The sequence below is a fragment of the Malus sylvestris genome, chromosome 2, assembly GCF_916048215.2.
Source record: "Malus sylvestris chromosome 2, drMalSylv7.2, whole genome shotgun sequence".
Lineage (NCBI taxonomy): Eukaryota > Viridiplantae > Streptophyta > Magnoliopsida > Rosales > Rosaceae > Malus > Malus sylvestris.
In genome coordinates, this window is record NC_062261.1 from 31719921 (window position 1) to 31747391 (window position 27471).

General features: G+C 37.7%; 5 protein-coding genes across 8 annotated transcripts in view; 4 read left to right on the forward strand and 1 right to left on the reverse strand.

Moving 5' to 3' along the window:
- LOC126582684 (ribonuclease H2 subunit A-like) overlaps positions 1–8537 on the forward strand; it is a 58114-nt gene extending 49577 nt beyond the window's left edge. The window contains exons 3-7 of the mRNA XM_050246858.1: positions 7032–7155; positions 7241–7328; positions 7988–8125; positions 8205–8290; positions 8379–8537. Of these exons, the coding sequence (XP_050102815.1) occupies positions 7032–7155; positions 7241–7328; positions 7988–8125; positions 8205–8228 (374 nt within the window). The 3' untranslated portion in view covers positions 8229–8290; positions 8379–8537. The remainder of the gene's footprint in view (positions 1–7031; positions 7156–7240; positions 7329–7987; positions 8126–8204; positions 8291–8378) is intronic.
- LOC126582596 (F-box protein CPR1-like) overlaps positions 1–10320 on the forward strand; it is a 30831-nt gene extending 20511 nt beyond the window's left edge. Inside the window, exon 2 of one of the 2 annotated variants that reach the window (XM_050246765.1) lies at positions 9272–10320. In XM_050246765.1, coding sequence (XP_050102722.1) covers positions 9272–10010 — 739 coding nt within the window. In that variant the 3' untranslated portion in view covers positions 10011–10320. Of the gene's footprint in view, positions 1–8618 lie in introns of those variants that run through there. The other variant, XM_050246762.1, reaches the window with a different exon arrangement.
- On the forward strand, positions 4105–15988 carry LOC126582633 (ribonuclease H2 subunit A). Of its 3 annotated transcripts, none has more exons than XM_050246804.1 (9): positions 4105–4161; positions 12698–12818; positions 12895–12966; positions 13508–13631; positions 13717–13804; positions 14453–14590; positions 14670–14757; positions 14846–14966; positions 15621–15988. In XM_050246804.1, the coding sequence occupies exons 2-9, from the start codon at positions 12728–12730 to the stop codon at positions 15796–15798; spliced, it is 900 nt and encodes a 299-aa protein (XP_050102761.1). In that variant the 5' UTR covers positions 4105–4161; positions 12698–12727; the 3' UTR covers positions 15799–15988. The 3 variants fall into 3 exon arrangements, with proteins under 3 accessions (XP_050102761.1, XP_050102765.1, XP_050102755.1); XM_050246808.1 differs by having other exon boundaries at positions 4117–4161; positions 12710–12818; XM_050246798.1 differs by lacking the exon at positions 4105–4161 and having other exon boundaries at positions 12541–12818.
- A 2419-nt stretch (positions 15989–18407) lies between these two features.
- On the forward strand, positions 18408–20821 carry LOC126582572 (pentatricopeptide repeat-containing protein At1g09220, mitochondrial). The gene has a single exon (XM_050246723.1). The coding sequence runs from the start codon at positions 18540–18542 to the stop codon at positions 20016–20018; it is 1479 nt and encodes a 492-aa protein (XP_050102680.1). The 5' UTR covers positions 18408–18539; the 3' UTR covers positions 20019–20821.
- Positions 20822–23121: 2300 nt separating this feature from the next.
- On the reverse strand, positions 23122–26796 carry LOC126582663 (vesicle-associated membrane protein 727-like). Its single transcript, XM_050246827.1, has 7 exons — positions 26617–26796; positions 26098–26337; positions 25804–26002; positions 25599–25719; positions 23572–23634; positions 23320–23464; positions 23122–23225 (listed from the first exon to the last, which is right to left on the reverse strand). The coding sequence occupies exons 2-6, from the start codon at positions 26285–26287 to the stop codon at positions 23321–23323; spliced, it is 717 nt and encodes a 238-aa protein (XP_050102784.1). The 5' UTR covers positions 26288–26337; positions 26617–26796; the 3' UTR covers positions 23122–23225; position 23320.
- Between the last annotated feature and the right edge of the window lie 675 nt (positions 26797–27471).

Below are 27471 nucleotides of genomic sequence, written 5' to 3' on the forward strand. Positions count from 1 at the left end.
AAAATCTCAAAAGTGCAAGAATGGGAAAATTTCTACAGGCAGCAACTTTATGAGCATACTCTTAAACACAATTGATATCTCTATAAAAGAAAGGGCAACAGAGCTAATTGTTCAGAGATCGAAGAGGCACCGCTCTCCAAATTTCAAAAGCCAGATTTTCCTGAATAAAGTTCGTTGGCATTTTTCAGATGCAATCTTAGCTTTTTTTGCTATAGCGTGCAACTTTGTCAAAGATCTCTGACAAAGTTGAAAACGCGTAAATCTTACTATTCTAATTACACCACAGTTGCTGACAAGAGTAAAGGCACAATACCACTACCTGCTATTGGGGAAATCCCTATATATGTCGACCTTCATCGTCCATGGCAAGGCACACATCCAAAACTCCTAAATTTCTCTTATCTTCGAGAATGCATCTTCAACATGAAGGATGATTCGTGAAAAACATGTTCATTTAAGCAACATCTATAGCATGCAATTAACAATTAAAAGGCGGAATCATGCTTGCATGCACTTAAAAACAAAACATTAACCATGAAATTCAAAGCCTAGTAGATTGGTGAACCAAGACTCAACTCAAATCAAAGTGAGTTGAGAAATTTATACCTTTGTAGATTCCTCTTTGCATAAGCAAAGGCTAATCACCCAAAGAGAGGGCCTTCATTCCTTGCATCTTAGATCTATGGATTTAGATGGATGAAATGGTTCTCCAAGTTCCCAAAATTGAGAACCTCTAAGTCTCTACACCAAGGTAAGATTGATGAAGAAATGAGTGACCTTGGAGGAGAAAGATTACTAGCTAATCCCCTCCAAGGGGGCCGGCCTCTTAGAGAGAAAAGGGAGAGATATGTTCTCTCCAATTCTCTAAAAGAAACCCTAAATGAATTTTGGCTATAAAGTCATATTTATACCTTAATTCATTGGAGTGGCAAACTTGTAAATAAGTCCAAAACCCACTCCTTTAACTAAATGGCCGGCCATAGGGTTTCATTGGGCTTTTAAGGCCTTTGTGAATTATTTGTTATTAAGTTGTCATACAACTTAAGTCAATGGGCTTGACGTTCGAAGCCCATTGGGCCTTGAGGCCCAAAACTAACCCGTGGTCTTTTAACGAACTTGATTCGTTTGATTAATTAACATATTAATTAATCCTTGCCATAAATAATTAAACCATTTAATTATTCTTACTCATCTCCATTGTTTCTTCAATCTCTGCCTTACACGGTGTACGATCCATTAGGTTCCTTTTAGCGAGGCAGTGGGCGATTAGAACACTTTCAAATCGATTGTGAATTGAAACTTACTTTCAATTCTCCCTTTAGTGATTATACACGTTTAGGGATTCCACAAACCATGAGTGACACCTAGCAGCATATCATGGTTACCCAAGCTAATCAGAAGAGGTGGAGAACCTATTCAGTTTAGGATTACAAATGCAATACGGTCTTTCTCTAATACAATACTCTTGACCACATTGTTTGGTTTGATAGTTTATTCATGTCTACTATCCAATGTGATTCGTGTGCTTATATGATTACTTTGAATGTGATTTGGAACGCCTTCCTAAATCTCATTCATACTCTGGCCAGAGATTCTTAATCATATCATAGAGTATTCTCCCTCAAACGGTTTGAAGGTTAGAGATCCCTTGTTGCGCATTTAATTGCCTCAATGGCTAAGTGGCTTAACCCCAACTATGTCGTGGACACCCTCCTGATGGAGTGACTTTTGACATAATCAAAGATCAATGACTTAACCACAAGACAACTATGATGCCTCAGGTCAAATGACTACTTTGCATTATCCCAACCATGAGTTCTCATGTGACATGAATATGAGAACTCTTCGTTGATCGTGTTCAGTGAACTCATTCTCTATTGAGCACTTATGTCTTTGTCTTGATGTCGCACACACCAATGACTCGAGACTAGTCACTCTCCCTGAGAGAAGACACAACACGTACTGATCTTAACGGACTGTCAATGCCCAATTGGCAATCCTATGATCAGGAACATTTAGGATATGTATATGAAAGAATGGTCTCATGAATCTAACTTCTTTAGATTGCATTCTCCCAATCACATATTCCTTGGACTTATCGTTTAAGCATATAACATGTATATGAGACGGCTTAAAACAATAATCTTTGCCCTTTATATTTAAACTACATTAGTTTAACTTGTGAAATGTCCGTAAAGTATCATCATATGATTGGTTTTAGGGCACATTTCCAACACAACAAAGCATCTCGAAATACTAAATTTTCTTCCTCTCCGAGAATACCTCTTCAAACAAGTCACACCAGAGCAAGAGTATCTCATATCTTCAAAGACGAGAGTAAAAGTATCTCATATCATGCAATCTCATTGTCCTTTCCTTTTTCCTTGTTCTTACCTGCAAAGACAAGGATAAAGAAAGTAATATGTCGGAACCTCCATTCCAACTCCCGGTAAGGAACTGACTGCCTGGAACCTTTCCTGATTGCTTACCTAGTATTGATCTCGAGTAGCCATCTTTAACTGTTATTGGAGCTGGGTCTCCAGTCACCAAGAAGTGATGAACCATCCAAATGCAAGGGTTGCATTCCACTCCTGCATCAGAAGGCAAATACTGCAGGAGAATATGCCACACATGCACGGGGGAAAACCAGGAAAAATACTACTTAAGCAAGGGGAACAAGTAAGGCAAGTGAAAATGATACATTGAATTATGTGGAGACAAGCGCAACAAACACGTGCTGATTCATCCCCGACAAAGTCGAAGATCACTTGCCACGTAAAGCTTCTCACGATACAACTTCATTCAAGATCAAGTTTCGAAGGTCCTTGAAGAAATCACAAGTCCAATTCAAGATCAAGTGTCCACCACCTTTGAATTAAATTTAGCTCCAAATAAAAGAAGTAAATTCAGACCTTTGAAGGAAGTCTAGCAGAAGGCCATCCAGCCCAGTTCAAGAACAATCCTATGGAAAGTTAACAACAAGTAAAGCACCTCTTTCAGCAACTCTTTTTGCTAAAAGACTGAAGCAAAATGATCAACGATCAGCCTAAATGATTTGAAATCAGGGGGAGATACTCATCAGGGGAGCATTCAAAACAAATCAAGATTTTAACGAGTCAATCGAAGACTTGTGGCCATCCAAGAGGGAGTGTTGTAGAACAGTGGATGTCCACTCAAATAATTAAATAATTAGCCCTTCCTTTTGGTTGCTGAAGCTTGCTACACACTACTCTCATTTTCTATATAAATACAAACCCCACACAACATCAAAGTGGGAAGACTCACGGGAGAGATAGGAAGGAAGAAAAAGGAGAGAAAAGAAAGGAAGAAGAAAAGGAGATGAAGAGAGAAGGAAGAAGAAGAGGAGAGAAGATAATGGATAGAGTTATCTTTGTACTATTATTATTTTAGATTATAATGAAAGCATCACTGCTGCCCCGAGGATGTACTCCAGTCACACTGACTGTAAAGGAACCTCGTAAATTTTGTGTCTTGTTTATTTATTCCACTGCACACACCGTCGATTTTACAACAAGAAGTTGACATATTGTATATATTATTGACTTTTTAGTCAAAATGATCTTTGAAATTAACATAACTCCTCACTTTGATTCTTGATATTTGAAATCGATATCTGCGTTCGTCCACTATCAACTATTTTGATCAATGAAAAATTCTGTTAAATACTAAACAAAATACCCTCAATTGAATAAACAATGAGCCAAAATGATTTGAGAAAAATTGAGTGTATTTTTGTCATTTTATATTTATGTAATGGTGTTTTTTCAATGACGGACTAAAATAATTGATGGTGGACAAACCCATGAACCAGTTTTATTGATTTCAAGTTTCAAAGATCAAAGTAAAAGTTAGGACAATCTTTATTTGATGTTGGACTCTATTGTTCAACACTAACTTCCTAAATTTTTGATAGGCATATTGTGTATTAGTGGAAAGCCACCAATGTCTGGTTTTCCAACCTAAGAAGTATAATCTGAGTTTTTGAGCCGAGAATTATTGCCATAGGGACCAAAACTAAATTTTTTCCAAGAAACAAAAAACTCAAAAACTTAAAACCTGATGGAGACGGCTTGAATTCGTTCTTGCTGTCGGAAACAGAAAGGCGTGAGTGTGAGAAAAGAGCAAGAGACAGGGAAGGGAAAGAAGAAGAATAAGATGGGATCGTAGCGTGAAGCTGCAATCCCCGAATGGGCGTTAGAGCCTTGCATCATGGGCATAGATGAAGCTGGTTGTGGCCCTGTTTTATGTCTCTACTCTACTTTCTTCCACTTTCTATACATATTTCATTGATAAATTTCATCCACTAAAAACAATGTTAACAGGTCCAATGGTGTACAGATGCTTGTACTGTGCTCGCTCGTACCAGAATACTTTCTCATCTTTGAACTTTGCAAGTTTAGCTTCTTCCTTTGACACGCCGCAATCCCGATATTCCCCAAATACTAGGATAGGCACGTGCTGGCTGACACCCGAGGGTGACGAAAACCATTTATTGAGTGCAAATGCTGAAAACAAGGGATAGATAAAACTTGGAAATATAAAAGAATAGTGAATATGCATTTAAGGAATGTGTTCAGAGCATACAACTAACCAGAATACTAAAAGAAATAATATAAAATTGAATGATCAAAGGAATAAGTTCTACACCAAGAGGACTCGAAGATGCCGCTACGGAAGTGCCTTGACGTCGGGATTGTATGCCTTGATTCTAAGTCCTGAATGAGGGTGCAAAACAAATAATAAAACAATTATCAAGATACTAACCCCCACAGTTTATAAAAAGAAAACTACTAGCATAATAAGTGATAGTTTTACTGAAAACCCTAGCATGCCAAAAACATCTCAAAAGACATATCGCGGAAAAACATCTCGGAAATCAAAACATCAATCGTCTTACAGATCGTCTCGTAATCGCGGTGTGCGGCCAGTAAAATCACTGAATAAATATAACTCTCGGCCTATACTAGCACCGTGGTCTCTGTGCCCGTAGCCAGAGATTACCAACTCTCAGCCCAATGTTTGCTCCGTGTCCCTCAGCCCGTAGCTAGGGATTATTTCTCCCAGCCTAACTGCCAACACCAGATCCTCGCCCTAGGCGGCATAGTGTCCACTAGGTACGCACAAATAATTACGCCTCTAAAAAATAACAACTTCATAATATAAAGTCATATATCGTCTATACTATAAAAAGGGGTTTCTAAAACATGTTCTAGTATCCTATCGTCATCCATCAGATAGCCTACCAGTTCATGGTTTTTATAAATAAAAAATGCGATATATCAAACTATAGCTTAATATAGGCTAATAATTAATTCCTCACCAAAAACGAGACGATAAACAACATATTCCATAAACATGCTTAACATAAAATCAGTTCATAAACTTGTAAGGCATGCTATTCATTTATGCAATTAAACTATGAAATCATGTAATTTTAGAAGGGGTCCACTCACCATACACCGATGGTGCCCAGCTGTACCAAAAAGGAATAACGGGATCACCGCAAATTATTGCACCTAATCACATAAATGGGGTACCTTTAGTCAAATTCTATTCAAACGATTGAATTTGGGAAAACGGACTTCAAAAACGGGTCTAGTACATCGAAATTAGCCTAGGAGAGGTCCCGGACGAAACCTCGAAAAGTCAACTCTAAAAGTCAAAGTTGATCGTTGACCGGTCAAAGTCAACACTGACCGTTGACCGAGTCAACAGTCAAAGGTCAACTGGGTCTGGGCTTAGGGTTTGGATCTGGGTTGGGCCGAATGGGCCCTAGGGGTTTTGAGTTTAGAGGCTCTGATCTAGGTACCAAAATGAAGCACAAGACGAAGGGAGTAATTTTATACCTTCCTTTTTCCGTAGAACGGCCGGAGATGACCGGAAAATCCCTTAACTCACATGGGTTCGCCGGAGACGAGTGAGCTCTCCTCCGAGTCGATTTCGAGTTAAACCTTGCCAACCACATGAAAATCTCTCAATAATCGAACTCAAGCATCAATTTAAAACAGAAAGATAGAATCCCGAGGCTCACCTAGCCGGAAAAACACGAAAATCTCGCCGGAGAGTTTCTGGGTTTTTGTCCTCTCAGCCACGAGAAAGAGAGAGAACAAAGGACGAGGAAGGAACAAGGATGGTGTTGGTGTCTCCCTCGCAGATGGTTGTGCAGCTGGGTGCAAGTGGGTGTGTGCGCGTGTGTGCTTCTCAGTGAAGAGAGGGAGAGAGATGAGAGCAGAGATAGAAAGAAGAAGAGGAAGTCACGGGGTAGGGGACAGAGAGAGAGAGATGAGGTTTGTTAGGGTGCTGCCACGTGGCAATTTGTGGGAGTTTAGGAATCTAGATAAAGGGTCCAGATTTAGTCAAGCTAGGGGACCAAAATGATAAATTCAATAAAACTTTGGGAAATTATAAAATTACATATAAATTCGGGGGTGGGATTTAACATCCTCCTTTTCTTACTTTTTAATTTAGATTTAATAGGTTCTGGGTTTTTTTTTTTTAATTTCATTTTTCCCAGCTTGGGAGATGGTTATGTTTATTATTTTTGTTTAATTTATATAAATTGTTAGCCTTTTCAGAAAACAAATATTGATATATGCCAACTGTTTAGCTATAGACTTCCACACAAAGCAAGCAAAGAAATCAATGTGGTTCTACTTTATTGCTTATGAACTTCATGAGATTCTCGTCGATTTTATGGTACTAGTTTTAAGCCAACTTGAACTTGGTGGACCTATTTCACATGAAATTTAAGGTTGATTAGGCTTGTGCTATGTTCATGCCGGACTCTAACTATGATGTAGAGCAAAATGCTGTTGGATGCCTTAGGATCAATTAATTGGTGAAGCGACCTTTTCATCTGCACAGTTCTACTTAGTGTACCATGCTTACTCTAATTTGGTACTTTGGAGTGAATGTCACTTTCCCTGGAAATTCTGAGCTCTTTGTGTTTGAGTATTGCATCAGAAATCATATCCCTCCCTGTGTTTTTAATCACGTTTTGCTTCCTGCAGATTCAAAGACATTGAAGGAAGAGAAGAGGGAGGAATTGTTTGAGAATTTGAAGGCTGATGAATCCATTGGGTGGGTTGTTGATGTCATAGATCCAAGGGAACTTTCGGCCAAAATGCTAAAGAAGTTAGTCGTGACGTGGATACTTTTTCTTATGTCAATCGTAGGCCAATGTTTTCTAATCTGACTTCTTTGGTTTGTTTTGAGACAGACGTAAGATAAACCTTAATGAAATATTACATGACTCTGCAATGGATCTTGTTACAAAGGTCCTAAACATGGGAGTTCTTCTAACCGAGGTAGACTCGTTGTAGCTTAAAGAGATTAATGGTGATGTACAAGTCTTTTTATGCATATGCATGCCTGTCTCAGCTCCCAAATACTTATGAATTGATCTGACAACATATTTTTTATGAACAAAAAAAGGAGTGCATGTTCTTGACTCTATAACACCAAACTATTGTGAGATATAGTTTTCTGTTGTAAGATCCTAGATTATCTGCTGACGGTAAACTTTTATACTAACTGACAGAATCTGTAATAAGATCTATTATTAGGTTAATCTAACAGTAAATATATAAAAAGAATATTAATAAAATAAAATAAACAAGAAGTACGCAATTTAGTAATTAGAATGAGACAATGACCAAGGTGAAGGCTTTTCTATTGGTAAGTTTTCCTTGTGCATCCTTGTGTATAAGTTACAATCCTGATTTAACTCTTCAATTTTCCCCAATCTTATCTAAACTTTTGTCTTCTATTTCTTTTTCTATCTTTTCTTCAATTCTTTATTTCAAGCTTCAGATGGGTTTATCCAAAACTTCCTCTCAATATTCTTGGAAATCAAGAGGCTTGACGGACTAGTCCTTCGGGAATACAAAGCTAGTGTTGTTAGGTTATTCTTGAAAAGTTAGAAACCTAGAAAGGTGGTTGAAAAATTTACGAGTATATGTTTCAGGTTTATGTGGATACAGTGGGTGATGCTGAGAAGTATAGAGCTAAACTGTCTGATAGATTCCCAGCTGTCAAGTTTGTGGTTGCGAAGAAGGCTGATAGTCTTTATCCAGTTGTCAGTGGAGCGAGCATAGTTGCAAAAGTAATTACCTTTACCTTGGGTAACTCTGCTGAAAGTCTCTGGCGGATGTATTAATATTAATTTTCATTCAATTATTCAGGTTACAAGAGACAGCGTTGCGTGAGTGAGTGCTCGAGGAAACAGCTGAAGAGTTGCATAAAGGCTTTGGTTCTGGATATCCTGGAGGTGAAACGTTTATGCTTTATTTATTTTAGTCCCTTTGTAAACATCATTTAATTACTGTACTATGAGGAACCTAGTTTCATTTTTACAGATCCGCATACAAAGGCATGGTTGGAACATCACAAGCACTTCGTTTTTGGATTCCCATCATTGGTCCGTTTCTTAAGGACTCCGTGATTGTGACTGTTTTTCGTATATCGTACTATTAGAAGTTATTTTAAAATTAAATATAAATATTACCTAACAAAAATTGACCACGATGTACAATTAATGATCATGATCACGAAATCTTTAGCCTGTACTCTCAAAGCTGACGTAAAATACTAATAGCCTGTACTCTCAAAGCTTTTACTCCCAAAGCAGAGTTCACCTCGAGGGAGCTAACCCTGAATCCAGATTCCACATCTGATTTCTTCACATTGCTGTTCCTCCATCCACAACCCAAATTCCATATCTGATTTCTTCCAATTGTTGCTCCATTTTTAAAGTTTCAACTTCTGGCGGAACACAGAGGACAAATTTTGAACCCAAACCGCACAAATCACCTCAGAAGTTCGAACCCTAATCCCAGAAGTCAATGTCAGACTTCCCACCGGAGATACTGTTCGACATCCTATCACGCCTTCCGCCCAAGGATTTGATTCGATTCCTCTGCGTTTCCAAAGCTTGGAATGCCCTCATCCGCCACCACCGCTTCATCGAGGCTCATCTTCAACGCTCCATCCAAACCAATTCTTTTCGCACCATTTTACTCGAGTCGGAAGATGGCTCTCGCCCTTCAAATTTCTTTTCATCGGCTTTCGACGACAGCGAAACGTTCGGGCCAGTCGTCAAAATTGAGCAGCCGTTGAAATGCCCTGACGACTATACTGAGATATTGGGCTGCTCAATTAATGGTGTGGTTTGCGTTCACAACGGAATGCGTAAGAATCTTGCTTTGTGGAACCCGTCAATTCAAAAGTTCAAGAAGATTCCTCTCCCCACCTTTGAGATTGAGCGGCGGCGATCCTCATTCTCGGCGATCCCTGAATATGGATTCGGGTACGATTCAGCTAATCACGATTATAAAATTTTGGCAATTGTGAATTTTGATCGGACGGATGATGCTTCTGTGCCTGTGAGCTCTCAAGTCAGTATGTATAGCCTAAAATTCAACTCATGGAAAAGGATCCCAAAATTGCCTTGCGATGGTTTCTATGTGCAGACGGGCATTGTGGTGTTTTTGAACGGTGCTATGAGTTGTTTGGTGCGGAAATCAGATTCATATAAAAATCGATGCAAAATTGTATCCCTTGATCTTGCCAGTGAGAAGTATATGGAGTTTGGCACCCCGGTGGGGGATGAGGATGACAATTTTATGATGAGTTTGAAGGTCTTGGGAGGCTCTCTATGTATTTGTGTTCATGAGTTTTGGCCAAAATGTGATATTTGGATTATGAAGGAATACGGAGTCACAAAATCTTGGACCTTGCTTTTTCCTTTTGAGAATGGAGGTATGGCTTATTCCAACAGATATTGCAAACCTTTGGTGTTCTCAAAGGAGGGTGAAATGGTTGTTCTTGTGAATGTAGAGCGGACTACCGTTTTTCGGTGTGATTTAAAGAAAAAGAGAGCCAAACAAGTTCGAATTTGTGGTCTGCCAACTTCCTTCAATGGAACCATTTGTGTGGGGAGCCTTTCTCTTCTTGACGGCGATCTGATGACTGTTGGAAGGCAGCAGTAAGTCCCTTGTATCTATAATTTCAAGCAGTGAATTTATCGATCTGGTAGTACAAGCAACAACAAAAGAAAAGATGATCCAAATATGTGAACTTGTGCGCTCCTTCCCTTATTCTAGGCTTATTGATCTTTGTAATGAATCCTTTTCTCATTATGGTAGCAGTGTGTTAGTTTGTTAGTTTGCAAACTTGTGCTCGAGTCATAACGTTATAATTCCATGTTTTCGTTTTGGTAGTCCTAAGTCTTTGTTATATGTCTATTTGGTGTTATGGTGTATGCTACAATTTCATGCATCTAATAGACAATGTTCCTCACGGTCTTTGTTCTTGATGTCGATCTGGGAAGCGGCAGCGTGTTCCCTGTCATAACATGTAATTTCCATATAAGCTGGATTCATTCATGATTGCAAATGTGTTGTGGGAAATGACCAGAGACACGTCTGTAAAACGTTCCCTTTATGACTTGGGTAATCGGAAATAGTATAGTAACCCAGCAGGGTAGACAACCAAGGACGTGTGTGTATACCTTTTGTTGGCTGCTCACCTTTGCTTTTGAGTATGCCATAGCAGTTTGTCCGTGTGCTTGTACTGGGATCGGATGATGACGCAGAGGCTGCTTCTTTTGTTTGCTGCTCACCTTTGCTTTTGAGTATGCCATAGCAGTTTGTCCTTGTGCTTGTACTGGGATCGGATGATGAGGCAGAGGCTGCTTCTTTGGTATTGATGTGCTTTGAAAAAAAAACTGCTTCTGTTGTGCTGTGAAAATAAGTTCATTTTTGCTGTTTTACGTTTTCAACTTTTTTTCATCCAAAACTGTGAAAATAAACCGTTTTTAAATGTTTACCAAACATCTTTTTGAGCTCAGTTTTTTTTTATACCCATTTTTTATAAAAGCACCTCAGTATCAAACTAGTCCTTACTCTTTGTTGCCATATTAATGCAAATTTTCGGGAATTTGGGTGCCACTGATTTGGATACTGATTTTCTTTGTTGCCAAGGTAATGCTGATTTTCTGGATGATGGGCTCGAGTTTTTCGCTTCGGGTCTCAATCAATGAGAAGTAGACAGTTTAGAGCAATTAATGTCAAGTTTACTTACATGGTATGCGAATAAGAATGAATGAGATACCACGAGAGTCGGATTTAAAATATTTCATAAGTGAGAGAAATACTACTAAACGTTAGTACTGCTGATGCACAAAATTGGGTGGACCTTGAGTCAACAAAAAGAGTGGTGAAGTGACCTTCGCAAGGGTGCTTTGGTCGTTAAGTAGAGATGATATGTAAAAAGATAAGGGTAGAGAAGTAGAGACGAGTGTACGTGGTTCACCCTAAGTTAGGCTACGTCTACAAGGTTAGAGATGCATTCAATTGATTCTTTTGATTGTTTAGATGATAATTTCCACACCTAAGTCCTTGTAAGGCACGTTAAACTATAGTTTTTCTCAAAAATTGTCTACCTTAACATGCAATATATCCTGATTAAGCCATTAACATGTAGGATTCTTTATGTTCGAGAAAACAAGCGAACCAGGAAAATCATTACTTTGTGAAGCAATAATGTAATTTATCACACTTAATAACAATAAGCTAATTGGATTGTATTGATAGTTTAGCTTCAAAATCATCTCCAAATATTACTAAATGCAAAGCCCTATGCTGATACCCTATCTTCGTGGGAACAACACTTGGACTTGTAAATCACTTTACTACGACATTCTTGTGCAATTGCAAGTTTACATCTAATTAAAGTTGTTTTCTGGTTTGTTTTAGGCCCAATATGGTCCATCAACAATATGTAATAAATTGTCCAAATTTAATCATCTATTATTATTAAGCGTTGGATTTATCACAAAAAGACCCCGATAATATTAGAATTGGACATATAGTATATATTATTGGCTTGTTAGCTAAAATAGTTCCTGAAATTAGCATAATTCCTTAGTTTGATTTTTGAGATTCGAAATCGATCAAAGTGGTATCTGAGCTTGTCCACTATCAACTATATTGATCCATGAAAAATTATGTTAAATACCAAATAAAATACCCTCAATTTAATAAACAATGAGCCAAAATGATTTGACAAAAATTGAGGATATTTTTATAATTTTGTACTTATTTAATGGTATTTTTTTTCAGTAATGGACCAAAATGATTTATGATGAACAAACTCAGAAATTAGTTTTATTGATTTCAAATCTCAAGGAACAAAATAAAAGTTACGACAATCTTTCTTCGATGTTGGACTCTATTGTTCAACACTAACCTTCCTAAATTTTTGATAGGCTTATTGTGTAGGGAACTTTAACGAAAAACTTCTGGTACTGTTCACTTTAACGAAAAACCAAATTTTTACCATAAAAAATAAATTTTGGTACTATTCATTAGTCACTATTCACTTTACTCTTTATTTTATTTTTACAGTTAAAACTTAAAGTTTTCAAGTTTTTTTCATTAGTTTTCCTTATTATAGGTATTAGTGGAAAGCTGCCAACGTCTAGTTTTCCAACCCAAGAAGTATAATCTGATTTTTGAGCCGGGAATTATAACCATAGCATAGGTACCAAAAATAAAATTTTCCAAGAAAATAAAAAACTCAAAAACTTAAAAACACGGCTTGAATCCGTTCTTGCTGTCGGAAACAGAGAGGCGCGACTGTGAGAAAAGAGAAAGAGAAAGGGAAGGGAAAGAAGAAGAAGAAGAAGAAGAAGAAGAAGAAGAAGATGGGATCGGAGCGTGAAGCTGCAATCCCCGAATGGGCGTCAGAGCCTTGCATCATGGGCATCGATGAAGCTGGCCGTGGCCCTGTTTTAGGTCTCTGCTCTACTTTCTTCCACTTTTTATACATATTTCATTGATTAATTTCCTCCATTAAAAACAATGTCGACAGGTCCAATGGTGTACGGATGCTTGTACTGTGCTCGCTCGTACCAGAATACTCTCTCCTCTTTGAACTTCGCAGGTTTAGCTTCTTCCTCCTTTTCTTACTTTTTAATTTAGATTTAATCGGTTCTAGGATTTTTTTTTTTATTATCAAATTTCATTTTTCCCAGCTTGGGAGATGGTTATGTTTATTCTTTTTGTTTAATTTATATAAATTGTTAGCCTTTTCAGAAAACAAATATTGATTTATGTTAACTATTTAGCTATATGAACTTCATGAGATTCTCGGCGATTTTATGGATACTAGTTTTAAGCCAACTTGAGCTTGGTGGACGTATTTCACATGAAACTTAAGGTTGATGGGCTTGTGCTATGTTCAAGCCGGACTCTAACTATGATGTAGACCAAAATGCTGTTGGGATGCCTTAGGATCAATTAATTGGTGAAGCGACTTTTTCATCTGTACAGTTCTACTTAGTATCTTTCAACCATGTTTACTCTAATTTGGTACTTTGGAGTGAATGTCACTCTCCCTGGAAATTCTGAGCTCATTGTGTTTGAGTATTGCATCAGAAATCATATCCCTCCGTGTGTTTTTAATCCCGTTTTGCTTCCTGCAGATTCAAAGACATTGAAGGAAGAGAAGAGGGAGGAATTGTTTGAGAATTTGAAGGCTGATGAATCCATTGGGTGGGCTGTTGATGTCATAGATCCAAGGGAACTTTCGGCCAAAATGCTAAAGAGGTTAGTCCTGACATGGATACTTTTTCTTATGTCAATCGTAGGCCAGTGTTTTCTAATCTGACTTCTTTGGTTTGTTTTGACACAGACGTAAGATAAACCTTAATGAAATATCACATGACTCTGCAATGGGTCTTGTCACAAAGGTCCTAAACATGGGAGTTCTTCTAACCGAGGTAAACTCATTGTAGTTTAAAGAGATTACTGGTGGTATACAAGTGTTTTTATGTATATGCATGCCAGTCTCAGATCCCAAATACTTTTGAATTGATTTTACAATACAGTATTGATGAACAAAAAAAGAAGACTGCATATTCTTGACTCTAAAATACAAAACTGTTGTGAGATATAGTTTTCTGTTGTACGCTCCTGGATTATCTGCTGACGGTAAACTGTGTAATAGGATCTATCATTAGGTTAATCTAAAAGTAAATATATACGGAGAATATTAAATAAAACAAATAAACAATCAGTATGCAGTTTAGTAATTAGAATGAGACAATGAACAAGGTGAAGGCTTTTTTATTGGTAAGTTTTCCTTGTGCATCCTTGTGTATAAGTTACAATCCTGATTTAACAATTCAGTTTTCCCCAATCTTATCTAAACTTTTGTCTTCTATTGCTTTTTATATTTTTTCTTCAATTCTTTATTGCAAGCTTCTGAAGGGTTTATCCAAAACTTCCTCTCAATCAAGTAGTTCCTTGGAAATCAAGAGGCTTGACGGACTTGTCCTTTGGGAATTCCAAGCTAGTGTTGTTAGGTTATTCTTGAAAAGTTAGAAACCTAGAAAAGTGGTTGAAAATTTTAAGAATATATGTTTCAGGTTTATGTGGATACAGTGGGTGATGCTGAGAAGTATAGAGCTAAACTGTCTGATAGATTCCCAGCTGTCAAGTTTGTGGTTGCGAAGAAGGCTGATAGCCTATATCCTGTTGTCAGTGGAGCGAGCATAGTTGCAAAAGTAACTACCTTTACCTTGGGTAACTCTGCTGAAAGTCTCTGGCGAAGGTATTAATTTTAATTTTCATTCAATTATTCAGGTTACAAGAGACAGAGCGTTGCGTGAGTGGGTGCTCGAGGAAACAGCTGAAAACTTGCATAAAGACTTTGGTTCTGGATATCCTGGAGGTGAAATGTTTATGCTTTATTTATTTTAGTCTCTTTGTAAACATCATTTAATTACTGTACTATGAGGAATCTAGTTCCATTTTTACAGATCCGAATACAAAGGCATGGTTGGAACATCACAAGCAATTCGTTTTTGGATTCCCGTCGTTGGTCCGTTTCAGCTGGGGTACATGCACTCCTTATTTCAAAGACATTGCGGAAGTCTTATGGTCAGTTCCCCTGAGTGTTCTTGACAAATTCATTCCCAAAATTATGTACTAGTTCATTTATGTGAATGTACCTGTTCATTTATAGACTTTTAAAATGTCAGTTGTATAAGTATGGAGTTGACATCGGTGATATTCCAGTGCAACCAAGCTCTGAACATACCTATCGTATAAAATTTGTATAGGTTGAAACCAGAATTTCGGATTTCTTGGTGGACATGTTGGTAAAAATTAAAGAAGACGACAAAAATTTGCTTACATTAGGAATAAATGAAGTTCCTTGAAACAGTAACGGGATCAATTATGCATCAATAAACATGTAAACTTGCTGGTTCCCTTGTACATTGTCGGGTTTAAGTGATATTCAAATCTAAAAGGTCTTGGAGTCGAACTGGCTGCTATAATTGATATTAAAAAAGATATATGTAAACTTTATAATTGATTTGTTTGTGCCTGTATCACTTGGTTGTTGTACAGCGAACTTTTATTCAAGCACGTATAAACGCACTTATGCACTTTCTATTTGATTTATGAACAACCTCCCAATCCTGGACATCTAAATAAAACAAGCAATCCTTGTAGATACAAATTGTCTGGTGAAGTTCTTGTGCATGCCAATTTAGATAGGATTTTGAAATTTTGAATATTTTTTCATAGGGAATCCGATGAAATGGATGAAGATGGTTCTAGCACTGCTAATGGCAAGCGGCAAATGAAACTAAGTAGTTTTGGTGTTACAACATCCAAGAGAAAGATTGAAGAAATTGAATCAAGTGGTAAAGGGCGCTGCAAATTTTTTCTTGCTCGTAAACTTGAGCAAGTTACTCAATTCTAAGTGAAAGGTTTGATGCTTTACTATTTGTGTTCTTGCTTCCCTCCACTTATCTGTCTTCCTTGATTCAAGTCAGAAAATCTTCCGAACTTTCATCGCTGTTATCATTAGTAAGAAATGCAAATGAAAAATTTAAACTGAATGAAGAGATTATTTATTTATTTTGAGTGAATGGTGACGAGAATTTGACTTAGTATGATGAAGTTTTTGTTTTTAACAAAATATCTGTATTGAGTCCATTGTATGGCAGTTTTGGAATTAACTTGCAGTGGTGCATTTGCCAAGAATTATTTAGTTCCGTGCACTTTGAAGACCATTTGGAAGCTGCCATCACGTAGCATACTTGTGTAAAATGTGCTATTGAAAGAAGCATTTCGAGTAATACTTGTATCTTGTCGTCTGCCTTAGATATCATTGACGCACAAGATGCGCATTCCTGAATTAATAACAGAGCGTTGTTTAGGCAATAATTCTTACCACAGTTTTCCCAACGCTTGTGGGAGTGTCAATCAAGAAGCCATATTACAGTTTCTGCACAATGCCAGCAAGAAACGCCACAAATTCGATTTAGTATTGGAAAGCTGTACATAGATGGACAAGAGATGTCCAGGTGGATGCAAACAAGGTGGGTGGTCCAATGCATTACTTCTTGCTGTTGGCGGCACCATAGTGGCTGTTATGGTGGCGATTACTCGCTCAGCTTGCTGTGTTACAGGTATAAACGTAGATCCTTGGTGTGTATGAAGATCTGGACCTGCCGTTATTTCCATTCTCCTCAAAACCAATCGATCCACCAGCATTTGCATTTCCATGATTGCATCCATGTTCGAATTTGCTGCTGAGTGCTATTCTGCTACTGAAACTTGTCCAACAAAATAGACAAGTGAGTCTTAGTTATTTGGTATGGTACAAGTCATAGAATCTTCGATGCCTAAGATTTAGAGGATGAATGAGAATTCATAATTGTTTCGTGGCTTAGGAACAGTTACCTCTCAAGGTGAGCTTTTTGGGTGAGTTATGTGAATTGTTATCCCTCCTGTTAGGTGAATTGTAGTGGGTTTTAACTTTCAAGTCACCTATGAAGCTATGAATTCCAATGTATTAAAAGGTGAAGGTGTATGCGAGGTGAAGCCTTACCAGACCTTAAATAATAGAGGACTGCTGAGAAAAATAAGGAAAATAGGAGACTCTTGTGGGTTTTAAAAATAAAAGAAAAACAAACTTGGCCAAAACGACGTCATTTAAATTTTTATAAGAATTCCTCTTCTTCGTCACAGTCGTCTTCCTCGTGTAAACACCGCACACCCCTCAACCCTAAACAGAGCCATCGACTTCGATTACCCAGATAATAGAGCCATTCAACTTCGATTTCGGGTCGTTGATAGATTTAGGAACGCCCGCCAACCATCTTCAAGTGCGCCTTAGCCGCCTAGGCTTGCCTTGACCACGCCTGGGCAAGTTTTCGCCTACTCCAATTGGGCAAAGGCATAACTATCCCACCTCCAAAGCTGTCTAGGCGAGCCTCGGGGGGCATCTTTTAAAACACTGATGAATTCACAACTTGACCCATTTTTGCCAAGTAAACTTAGAATTTAACTTGGCTAAAAGGGATCGATCTAGGAATTTAGTGCTTCAAAGATAAGGATAAGTGAAAACCAATTTCAATATTTGTCCACGACATTAAATAATTAATGACGTCATCACTTTTTTTTTTTTTTGTTAATGGCTCACTTAACGTTGGTGATCTAATAGATATTCAATTTTTAAAATGTTGAGGCCAACTTAAAATTATCCTAAACTACAAAAAAAAAAAAAAAACCCTTAAAACTATTCTAAAATGTTGGGTAATTAAACTTAACCCCATTTTTTAAGGGAAAAATAAAATAAAAGAGCCTCACAAATTTTTTATAAGGTAAAAACACTTGATGAACTTTTATTAATAATAAGGACAAAAAAGAAAGAGGTGGTGACATTTTCTTTATTAAGTTGAATTTTGGTGGCATTTTTTTATATACGAATAGGTCAACTGTTTATACATGATACGGTGACACTTTATGTATAAACAATTGACTTGTGTATAAACAATTAACCTAATTATTTATAAACTGTCATGCCAGGAAATTTCAACTTATTTATGAAAGTGTCACCGCCTCCCAAACTTCAATTTATTTACGAAAATGCTACCGTCATTTTTTTTCCTTATTACTAATCAATTTTCATCAAGTGTTTTAAATTTTTTTTTTATCATAAGGGATTTTCTTTAAAGCTTATTTTTACAAAAACAACAATACATTTACATTAAGAGCGAATGATTTAGTCTAAAAGCCACAATGAGTGACACATGATAAATTGATATGTAAGCTGTAGTCCGTGGGATTCTCACTTACCTCTCACTTACGGACCATAATACCACCGGGTGACAACTTCCATCTGCATTCACACCACTTAGTATTACAGTCTAATGATATTTCTTTTCACTTGTAAATGAAAGATCTTAGGTTCGATTATCACCAAAAGCGAATTTGAATGACATTATTGCTAGCCTATTGTGAGGCTTAGCCCACTCTCCTCCCCTAGTATAGTTAATATCGTGTTAAAAATAAAAAAATAAAAAGCTTTGTACACAATCCAGCAGCCCACCCAACCCAAAAAACTGAAAAGAAGAAACAGAAACTTTTACAATAAGCTGGCGAGCAAGCTGAATCTGCTGCCGAATTTGTCTAATCAAATTCATCAAATATGCAATGAAACAATTTTTATTTCCAAAATATTGCAAATTTGGTCCAACTACTGCCGGAAGTTGCAAACGTTTCTTACGTTTTTCTTCTTCTTCTTCTTCATTGCCTTCCCACCCAAGGCACTTGGCCTCTCTCTTGCTCAAAAACCCAGCAAGCCGCTCAGCCACCCAGCAAATCCACTCTCACATTCTCTCCTCCGGCTTATTCCTTTGTCACAATTTCACCTCCGCTTTTCTCCTCCTCATCAACACTCTCCTCCGCTGCTATTCCTCCGGCGACTTCCCTCACGAAGCTTTCGCCTTCTACAGACATGTCCGGCGGTATTCTCATTCTTTTGACTCCTTCACTTACTTCTTCCTTCTCCACGCCTCCATTGCCTTAAACTCCGTAATCCCAGGTGCCCAAATCCACGCCCTGACTCACAAACTAGGTTTTCATTTCCATGTCTATGTCCAAACTGCCTTGGTTAATATGTACGTTGCTTGTGGCTCTTTGGTACTTGCTCTCAATGTGTTTGATGAAATGCCGCACAGGAATTCTGTCACCTGGAATGTCATGATAACTGGTTTGGCCAAATGGGGTGAGCTTAAATTAGCTCGGTCTATGTTTGATCAGATGCCTGAGCCTACGGTTGTGTCCTGTACTGCTATTATTGATGTGTACTCACGGATGAATCAGCCCCAGGAGGCTGTGGCTTTGTTTCGGAGAATGGTTGTTGAAGATCTTATTGTACCCACTGGAATTACGCTTCTGGCCATATTCCCAGCGGTTTCTGTTCTTGGGGATCTTAAGATTTGCCAATCACTTCATGCTTATGGTGAGAAGAAAGGGTTTAATGCATCTGACATACGTGTTGCAAATTCCCTTTTCGACTCCTATGCAAAGTGCGGCTGTATAGAGAGTGCATCAAGATTTTTTGAGGAGATACCTGCCCAAAGGAAGAATTTGGTGTCATGGACGTCCATAATCTCCGGTTTTGCAATGCACGGAATGGAGAAAGAAGCTGTCGAGAATTTTGTAAGTATGGAGAAAGTTGGTTTCAAACCAAATCGAGTGACATTCTTGAGTATTTTCAATGCTTGCAGTCATGGAGGATTAATAGATGAGGGGCTGAACTTCTTTGGGAAGATGATCGACGATTATGAAATTGCAGTGGATATCAAACACTATGGGTGTTTAATAGATATGCTAGGGAGGGCAGGAAGATTAGAAGAAGCAGAAAAAATGGCTTTGGAGATTCCTTGCAATATTGTTAATGTTGTGATTTGGAGGACGCTTTTGGGTGCTTGTAGCTTTCATGGTAATGTGGAGATGGGTGAGAGGGTGACGAAGAAGGTACTGGAGATGGAGAGAGGATATGGAGGGGACTACGTGCTTATGTCCAACATCTTAGCTGGTGTTGGAAGGTATAGTGATGCCGAGAGAATGAGAAGCTTGCTAGATGAGAGGAACGCCTTCAAACTTCCAGGGCATAGTTTGGTCTAACTGGTGTTGAAGATGCACAACCAGGGTTGAGAGAGATTATAATGCTATGATAGCTCCTGCCACTGTTTGTGCTTCCTCGGAGATATCTTGTTTTGTATGGAGCTCCTGCCGCTGCCCGTGGTCTTTCCTTCCACTCTCGTTTCAAAATAGCCAGCCATACTTTCCATCGAACACTACAATATAGGGCTACCTGTGAGATGGTGGGTATTATTAATGTCTCATTTTCCCTCCCCGACTTCAAATTCTAACAAAATCAAAGAAATATCATATTTGTTTATTATTACTAAACTATGATGCCTCAAACTCCACTCTCTAGAAAGGGCACCTTTGAAGACATTGTAGGTAATATGAACTAATGAAAGGGTGATGTCAAAGAGATCACATTTGGTAAGCCACATTTGAACCATCTCTGTAATAGAGAGAGTTTGATAGTCGGTCCCACCGCTATTAGAGAGGTGACTTACATGTGGTTTACAAAATGTGATCTCCCTAGAATTTTCTGTGATGAAAAAATGGCCTGCCAAATAGATGCTCAATACCAAAGTTGATATGACTGACCAAATCATCATTCATATAAAACGTCATATTAGGAGTTCATCATATGTCATCCCTAGTTTAAGCCCATTGTTCTCGTGTTGAGTCAGGTCAGCCTGACGTGTTGTATTTAAGATTTAAATTTATATTGTAGCTGATCATGTACGTGTTTTTTGGTTTGTACAAGTTGGTGATGTATTGTTCTCGTGTTTAGTCAGACCAGCCTGACGTATTGTACTTAAGATTTAAATTTATATCGTAGCTGATCATATACATGTTTTTTGGTTCGTACAAGTTGGTGATGTATCATAAGCAAGTAGGTTGTTGTACCAAGTTGTTTTTCTTTTCATGTTCATATTTATAAAGATACAAAAATTGAATGGTTATCGTTCCCAAAGGGTGTGTAAGTATGAGAAAGAAAGAGGGAGGTGTGCAGAAGCGGCAGAGGTGGGGGAGAGAAAGGGACGTCTGTGTGGGAGTGATTAGCTTTGATCATGCCGCCCACAACTCTTTTAGAGAGGTGGGCATGCCTGGTTAGGTCCCAAGTTCGAAGTTTGTCGAGTCAAATAGGGTGACTCGTCAGAAACGCACTCTCTAGAGAGAAAACGTTACTATAGACACTGAAGAGTGAACTAGATAGCAACACAGCCAAAAGTGTGTGAGTATCTTGCTCTGAAAAGAGCTAATTAATCAACTAATCAACAGAGATATACTCAATAACTAAAGTGAATCAGAAGAAAGCATAAACATATTTTGTTGAGAAAGTCAATGATTCTTTATGATACTTTCCCTCATTAGCCTTCAATCAACGTTGATAAGGGACTTGTACCAATTAGCTATGTAGTAGGGATCCTTGTAATTATATATACCTGTATTCTTGTACAATCAAAGTCATTGCATTTGAAGTAAATTTCAGAACTTCCAATAAGCTAAATTTAAGATATTTGATACCGAAGCCAAAAAAAAAAAAAAACCTCTAAAGTGATCACATTGGGTCGGGCCAGCCCTACGTGTTGTATCTAAAATGTAAATAGTTTTTGCAAAGATTGTCTATCGTGCTTGCATTTTGCAAAGATTGTCTATCATGCTTGCATTCGTTAATACGTGTTTAATTGTATTGCTTTGTTTAAGAGAGAGAGAGAGAGAGAGAGAGAGAGGTGTGCAGAAGTCGCATAGGTGGGCAAGGGGAAGATAGAAAGGGATGTGCATGGGAGTGACTAACTTATTGGAGTTGGTTGAATGTATTTTCAGAAATAACTTGATCCCTTTTTTGTATGGCCCGCATAGAACTATGCTATTGAAGTGAGTAAAACTAAAGCAACCATAATATTTATATCATTTGTGGGTACGGCTAACTTCTCATGAGGTAACTGTATGATTTTCCAAGGTAAAAGAGCTCCTGACCAATTCGAAACAAAAATAAATAGAAAAATAGTTCCAATAAAAGGAACCCATGGACCATATTCTTCTCCAATCTGAGTTTTGCTCACGTTACGAATGAATTCAAGGACATATTCAAAGTGTTCATGCCGCCCACAACACTTTTAGATAGGCGGGCATGTCGCTAGATTCCGAGCTCGGAACGCGTCGAGTCGGGAAGGGTGACTCGCCGGAAATGTTCTCTAGCAGAAAACGTTACGGTAGACAGCAACAAAGGCCAAAAGTATGTGAGCATTAAAGGACCCGATCGTAGTTAAACATCTTGCTCTTAAAAGAGCTAATTAATCAACTCATCAACTAATCAACAAAGAGATATACTCAATAACTAAAGTGAATCACCTCCAGATTCAAAAATACTCAATAACTAAAGTGAATCACCAGAATAAAAAATAAAAGCGTAAACATACTTACAATCGAAGAAAAAAGCTTCTGAAGTTATGGCATTAGGTCCGGCCAGCCCAACGTATTGTACTTAAAAATTAAATTTGTAACTTTTGAAGGAATTGTCTATCGTGCTTGCATTTGTTAACCGTGTTTATTTATTGCAGTTGTATGAAACAATTCCTTGGTTCATTTCATATTGCATTTACACGAGATATTTAAGTAGAATAATCTCAAATTTATTTAGATGAAGCTGAAATTTGTGCGATACATGTGGTTGATGATTAGGTTTTGATTGGTTGAAATCATCTTTTAACATGTAAAAATTAATTTTTAATTCACTTGGCGCCATGTGATTGGTGCTGCGGAATCTCACCCATGTACCACATTAGCGTACTAACAGTACTTTAACGGATTTGGACAGAATGACCAAACTCATGTGTTGGACCAAACTTTTTTCTAAAACATGAAGGATCATTTGTGATAATAATAAAAAATCAAAATAAATAAAAAATAAAAACCTAAATTGTTTTTTTCTAAAGATGCTTTAACTAGAAACATCGAATTTTTATTACATTACTTTCTTAAAAAGCACTAGAAGTGCTTCCTAAAGATGAAACATGAGTACTTATTTCTCCATAAAGCACTTCTATGAAGCACTCTTGGCTTTCCAAAAACAGCCCCAGTTAACCCATAACAAACAACTCACTCAAGACCACTAAATAAATTAGACAGTAAACAAAAGAAAGGTTAATAAGAGAACTACTATCTCCTCAAAAGTAGCTGATTAAACAAAACCAGCGGTTAAGAGAGGTTAATTACATGGCAGACGAAGTTGTTGAGTATTCGATGCTGCAAAAGTTCACATATACAAGAACAATCAACATTTTGTACACCAACTGGACAACATATGGCTAATAATTGACGATTCCATGTTGCTTATCACCTTAACATTTGAAACCTCCGCAGGCAATAAGCCATAGTACGATGATCAGGATAAGGACTCCACCTCCAATCATTAGCTTCATTTGGAGACTCTGCAGCAACATCTTACGTCGCAATTGCCTGCCTTGCCTCTGGAAGCTGTCAGCCTGAATTCAATACAAACATCCCCAATAGCACGTCAACTAAAATTACCTTGTGAGTTCAAATCCGGTTTTAGATTATACAACCAGATTAGGTAAGTGATGGCATGTACCTGGAACTGCAGATTTTCTGTTTTATCAACCAAAAGTTCAATTCTCTCCCCACGATCCAAAACCTGCCACCAAGAGATGGGATTTATCCAATCAACTCAAAATGAACAAAAGTAGCCATTCATGGCTGACTCGCAAATATAAGAAGGTAAAAAAAAAACGGTGTGATATCCACACACTCTATTTTACTTCTCACACACACTTTTAATTTTCGGCCGTCAGATCGGATGAATTGAAGAAGATCAATGGACATAAATTATCAAGGGGTGTGTGAGAAGTAAAATGGGGTGTGTGGATAGCACACCCCAAAAAAAACAGGTACTTATTTTCTTTCTACAGAAGCACCAAGGGAAGCAAACCCTCCAATTAGATTTGATTTATAACATTAAGGTATTTGAACGGTAGTGATATTAAAACACCAGACAACAAATATTTCTATCTGCCCTCCCACTCCGTTGTCAGCATTTCAGCATAATTTTAGTTCAGGTGGTCAAGTACAACCCAAACTAGTATGATTCTACTGATTACAAGACTGGTGTTTCTTGCTAGAATGGATTTACAAAAATCCCATACGCAATTCAAGGAAGCCCTTAAATCCCATACGCACATTGAAGAGCAATAGTTATCAGACTCAAACAGACGATTATCAAATTTCTAGCAAAACATGGTTGTAAGATCAGAAGCAATTCAAACCACTGATATCCCCCATTTTACCGTACCCGACTCCCCAAGACCCATATAACTCCACCTGGCCATAAATCTTTATTCCTTAGTGCATGGAGATGAATCTTAGATCATGACCACCCAAAAATAGCACTAGCTATACCCACATGTTTTCTATATTAACCAAGTTTGCGTGACTATGGAAAATCCACCCAAGCTGATTGTTCTTCCTCACCCCACAAATGTCTACATTCTCTTTTATATCCTCGTTTGACGATAAAAAAACAGACTTAATTTATGCACGATATGTTCTAAAGAATTCCTACCCTTTCTTATAATCGAATTGGAAGAAAAGTCCTTAGATTTTCTTTATTCAACAGAGGAAATGGGAGAAAGGAGAACCCTTCATCCTAGTAAAAACCTGAAGGTAGCACTGCAGTTAAATAGCTATCCCTCTTGTTACCAGAGCAGTGGTGATGATGAAGAACACAAGTCTAATAGGTATAAGACTTTATAATTTACATCTTTGTACTTCTTTGGAGCAGATTCAATGATTGAATAAAATTTCCGGAGCTTTGCTTCTCTCTTGGTTTGTGTGATGCAACCTAACCCTGGGTGTGATGCCTAAGGCCTCTACGGGTGATTCGTTTTATAAATCTTTGGATGAGTTTTCGTTCTAGAAGTCATACTTTCATAAAGACTCATCTAGAACAGATAGCCAGCCTTGCCTTTTGAAAACTAAGGCTTTCCTGCATCAGGTGGAACTACCAAAATTAATGGTATGACTTAAGCTGCTCCAGCTCTCAAGTCATTCTCCCCAAAGAAATGCAGTAAATAAAAACCAACATGTTCTTACAAAAAATCCACAAAACAAGAGATGGTGATGCAATTCTCAGTGGAAGTCAATTCAATCATCACATACTTCTAAAAATTGATGCAATTTATCCAAAAGGAAGAGAATGCAAGCTCCGATGCAAGTCCATTGTTAAATCTTTGATGCATACACAAACTTAACTGAAACTAGAAGAAGACGGGGAGTTCAATAAAAAGCTGAAAAGAAAAATAGACAAAATCAATGTCTAAGATTATCTCATGGGCAACCCCTCCAAATTATAAAGTGGAAGCCCAACATACTTTTAAAACAAAAAACTCATAAATACTCCATTTCAAAACAGCCAAACCCCTAATGGCAAAGTATTGTCAGCAGGTTACCCTCAGAAAAATGATCAATAAAGTTGCGAGTACTAAGGCATCAGGTCAAATTCTATGACAAAGGGCTGTAACTTGTGCTGAAAACACACCATTCTATGCATAAAATAACCATATCTTCAAAAAGTTCCTCAGCCACGAGTATATTATATTTTACCTTCTCAATATTGTCCATCATCACACCTTTGACCTCCGTGATTTGGGCCTTCAATTTGGAAAGCTTACTTATTTCTTCTGGATGCTCCATGCAATATTGCATGTGCTCCTTAAGCCTTGGCCTGTCAAAGAAAAACCCAATATTTAGTTGCCATACTAAATTACATAGAAGATTAACATTTAAACACCAAAAGGCAAATACACACCCAAATTCTCTGTCAAGATTGTATGCAATGCTAAAACGATCTTCAAATAAGTCATCGTCTTCGTCACCATCAGCAAGAGGATGTGGCCCTGCATTCTTAATATCTGGACCATACCTATGCTTGAAATCCTCTTTCACTCGTTCAAGGAACACAAACGGTACAGTCCTCCCGGCAGATTCATCAGCAACAACAAGAAACACTGCAAACCCATTTAGCCGGTTAAACCGTACATTCCACAAGTAAATCTCAAACAAGCACAATTGCAATTGCTGGAACTTAAGAAAGAATCCGTACCAAATCCACTGTCAAGTAGGAAGTTAAAAGTGTGGCCGTCACACGAGTAGGTGCACTTGCTGTTACTGGAAGGTAGCTTCTGTAAGCACTGAACAGCAAGAGTACTAAAGTTTCCGGAGAAGGACGTGTGTTCTGCTAAAACAACACTTCCTTTTGCAACAAAGCTATATATTAATCCTCTGTGACTCATATCCGATTTATCACTCCAATCGCGCGAAGATACCTAAATGCAGTGTTACCCTAGAGAAATTTGACAAGTAAGAAAAAGAAATATCAAAATACGCAAAACGAAAATTCGGTATTATACTTCAATTGGATGGGTTTTCAATGTGCTTGAAACCCACCATCGTCACTTAACCAATCGTAATCCTTCAATTTTCCCGGCAACCAAACAGAAAAGGAAAAAAGGTCCCAAAGAAATGGGGATTATACTTGATTTGCAAATCTTAAAAAAATGAAATTAAATTACATCTTGATCCGCAAATAACACCGACAAATAGGGAAGAAGGAGGAACTTACTTGTCAGATCAATGGATGCCGATCTACGCAATCCAAGAGAGAGAGAGTGTGTGTGTGTGTGTGTGTGTGATGGATTTAAGGGGAAGTTGCTTTGTCGGGAAGTTGAAGACCTGGAAATAGAATATTGGCAAAATCGGAAGTCAGTTGGGCGTGTTCTTTCTGTACTGAATAACTAAGGGCGACGTGGTGCACAGAAAAGGATCCTCGCTTCCCTAGGATCCTAGGATCCCGTCAACGTGATCGTTTATCATATATCGAACGATCAGTTTTCGTTAGATACTATTTATATTTAATTTTAAATTTTAAATTTTGAAATAATTTCTGACCGCACGATATATTATAAACATAGTGCACGTCTCTTCTTGCTAAATTGGTTTTACTCAACTAAGTCTAGAAGTGTTAAGCTCTTGCATGACGGTGTAAATTCAAACTCCGTCGGTGGCTAACCTAACATTTAATCTAACAAAATCTATCGTTTGACAAAAAAAAAATTAGATCACCACCACGTCTATTCCATCAAAAGATTAAACTCCAATTTTATTTTTACCCCTTAAATGACTTAACAATAAAATTGACGGTTTAACGGATGAAATATAAAAATCATGTAGTGTAAAATGCAAAAATTTAAACCTCGTAACTCATTTTGCAAATTATTCCAAACCTTGTGGCTTAAAATGCAGAAATTTAAACCTCGCGGCTCATTTTGCAAATTATTCCAAACCTTATTGCGTAAAATGTAGTTAACCCTTCATTTTAATTTCTACAAAAATCATAATCATGTTGACGACACGTGCTTGGACGCTATTGTTGCTTGTTAACTCAGGGTCTGTTTGCTATCCATTTTAGTTTTAACTT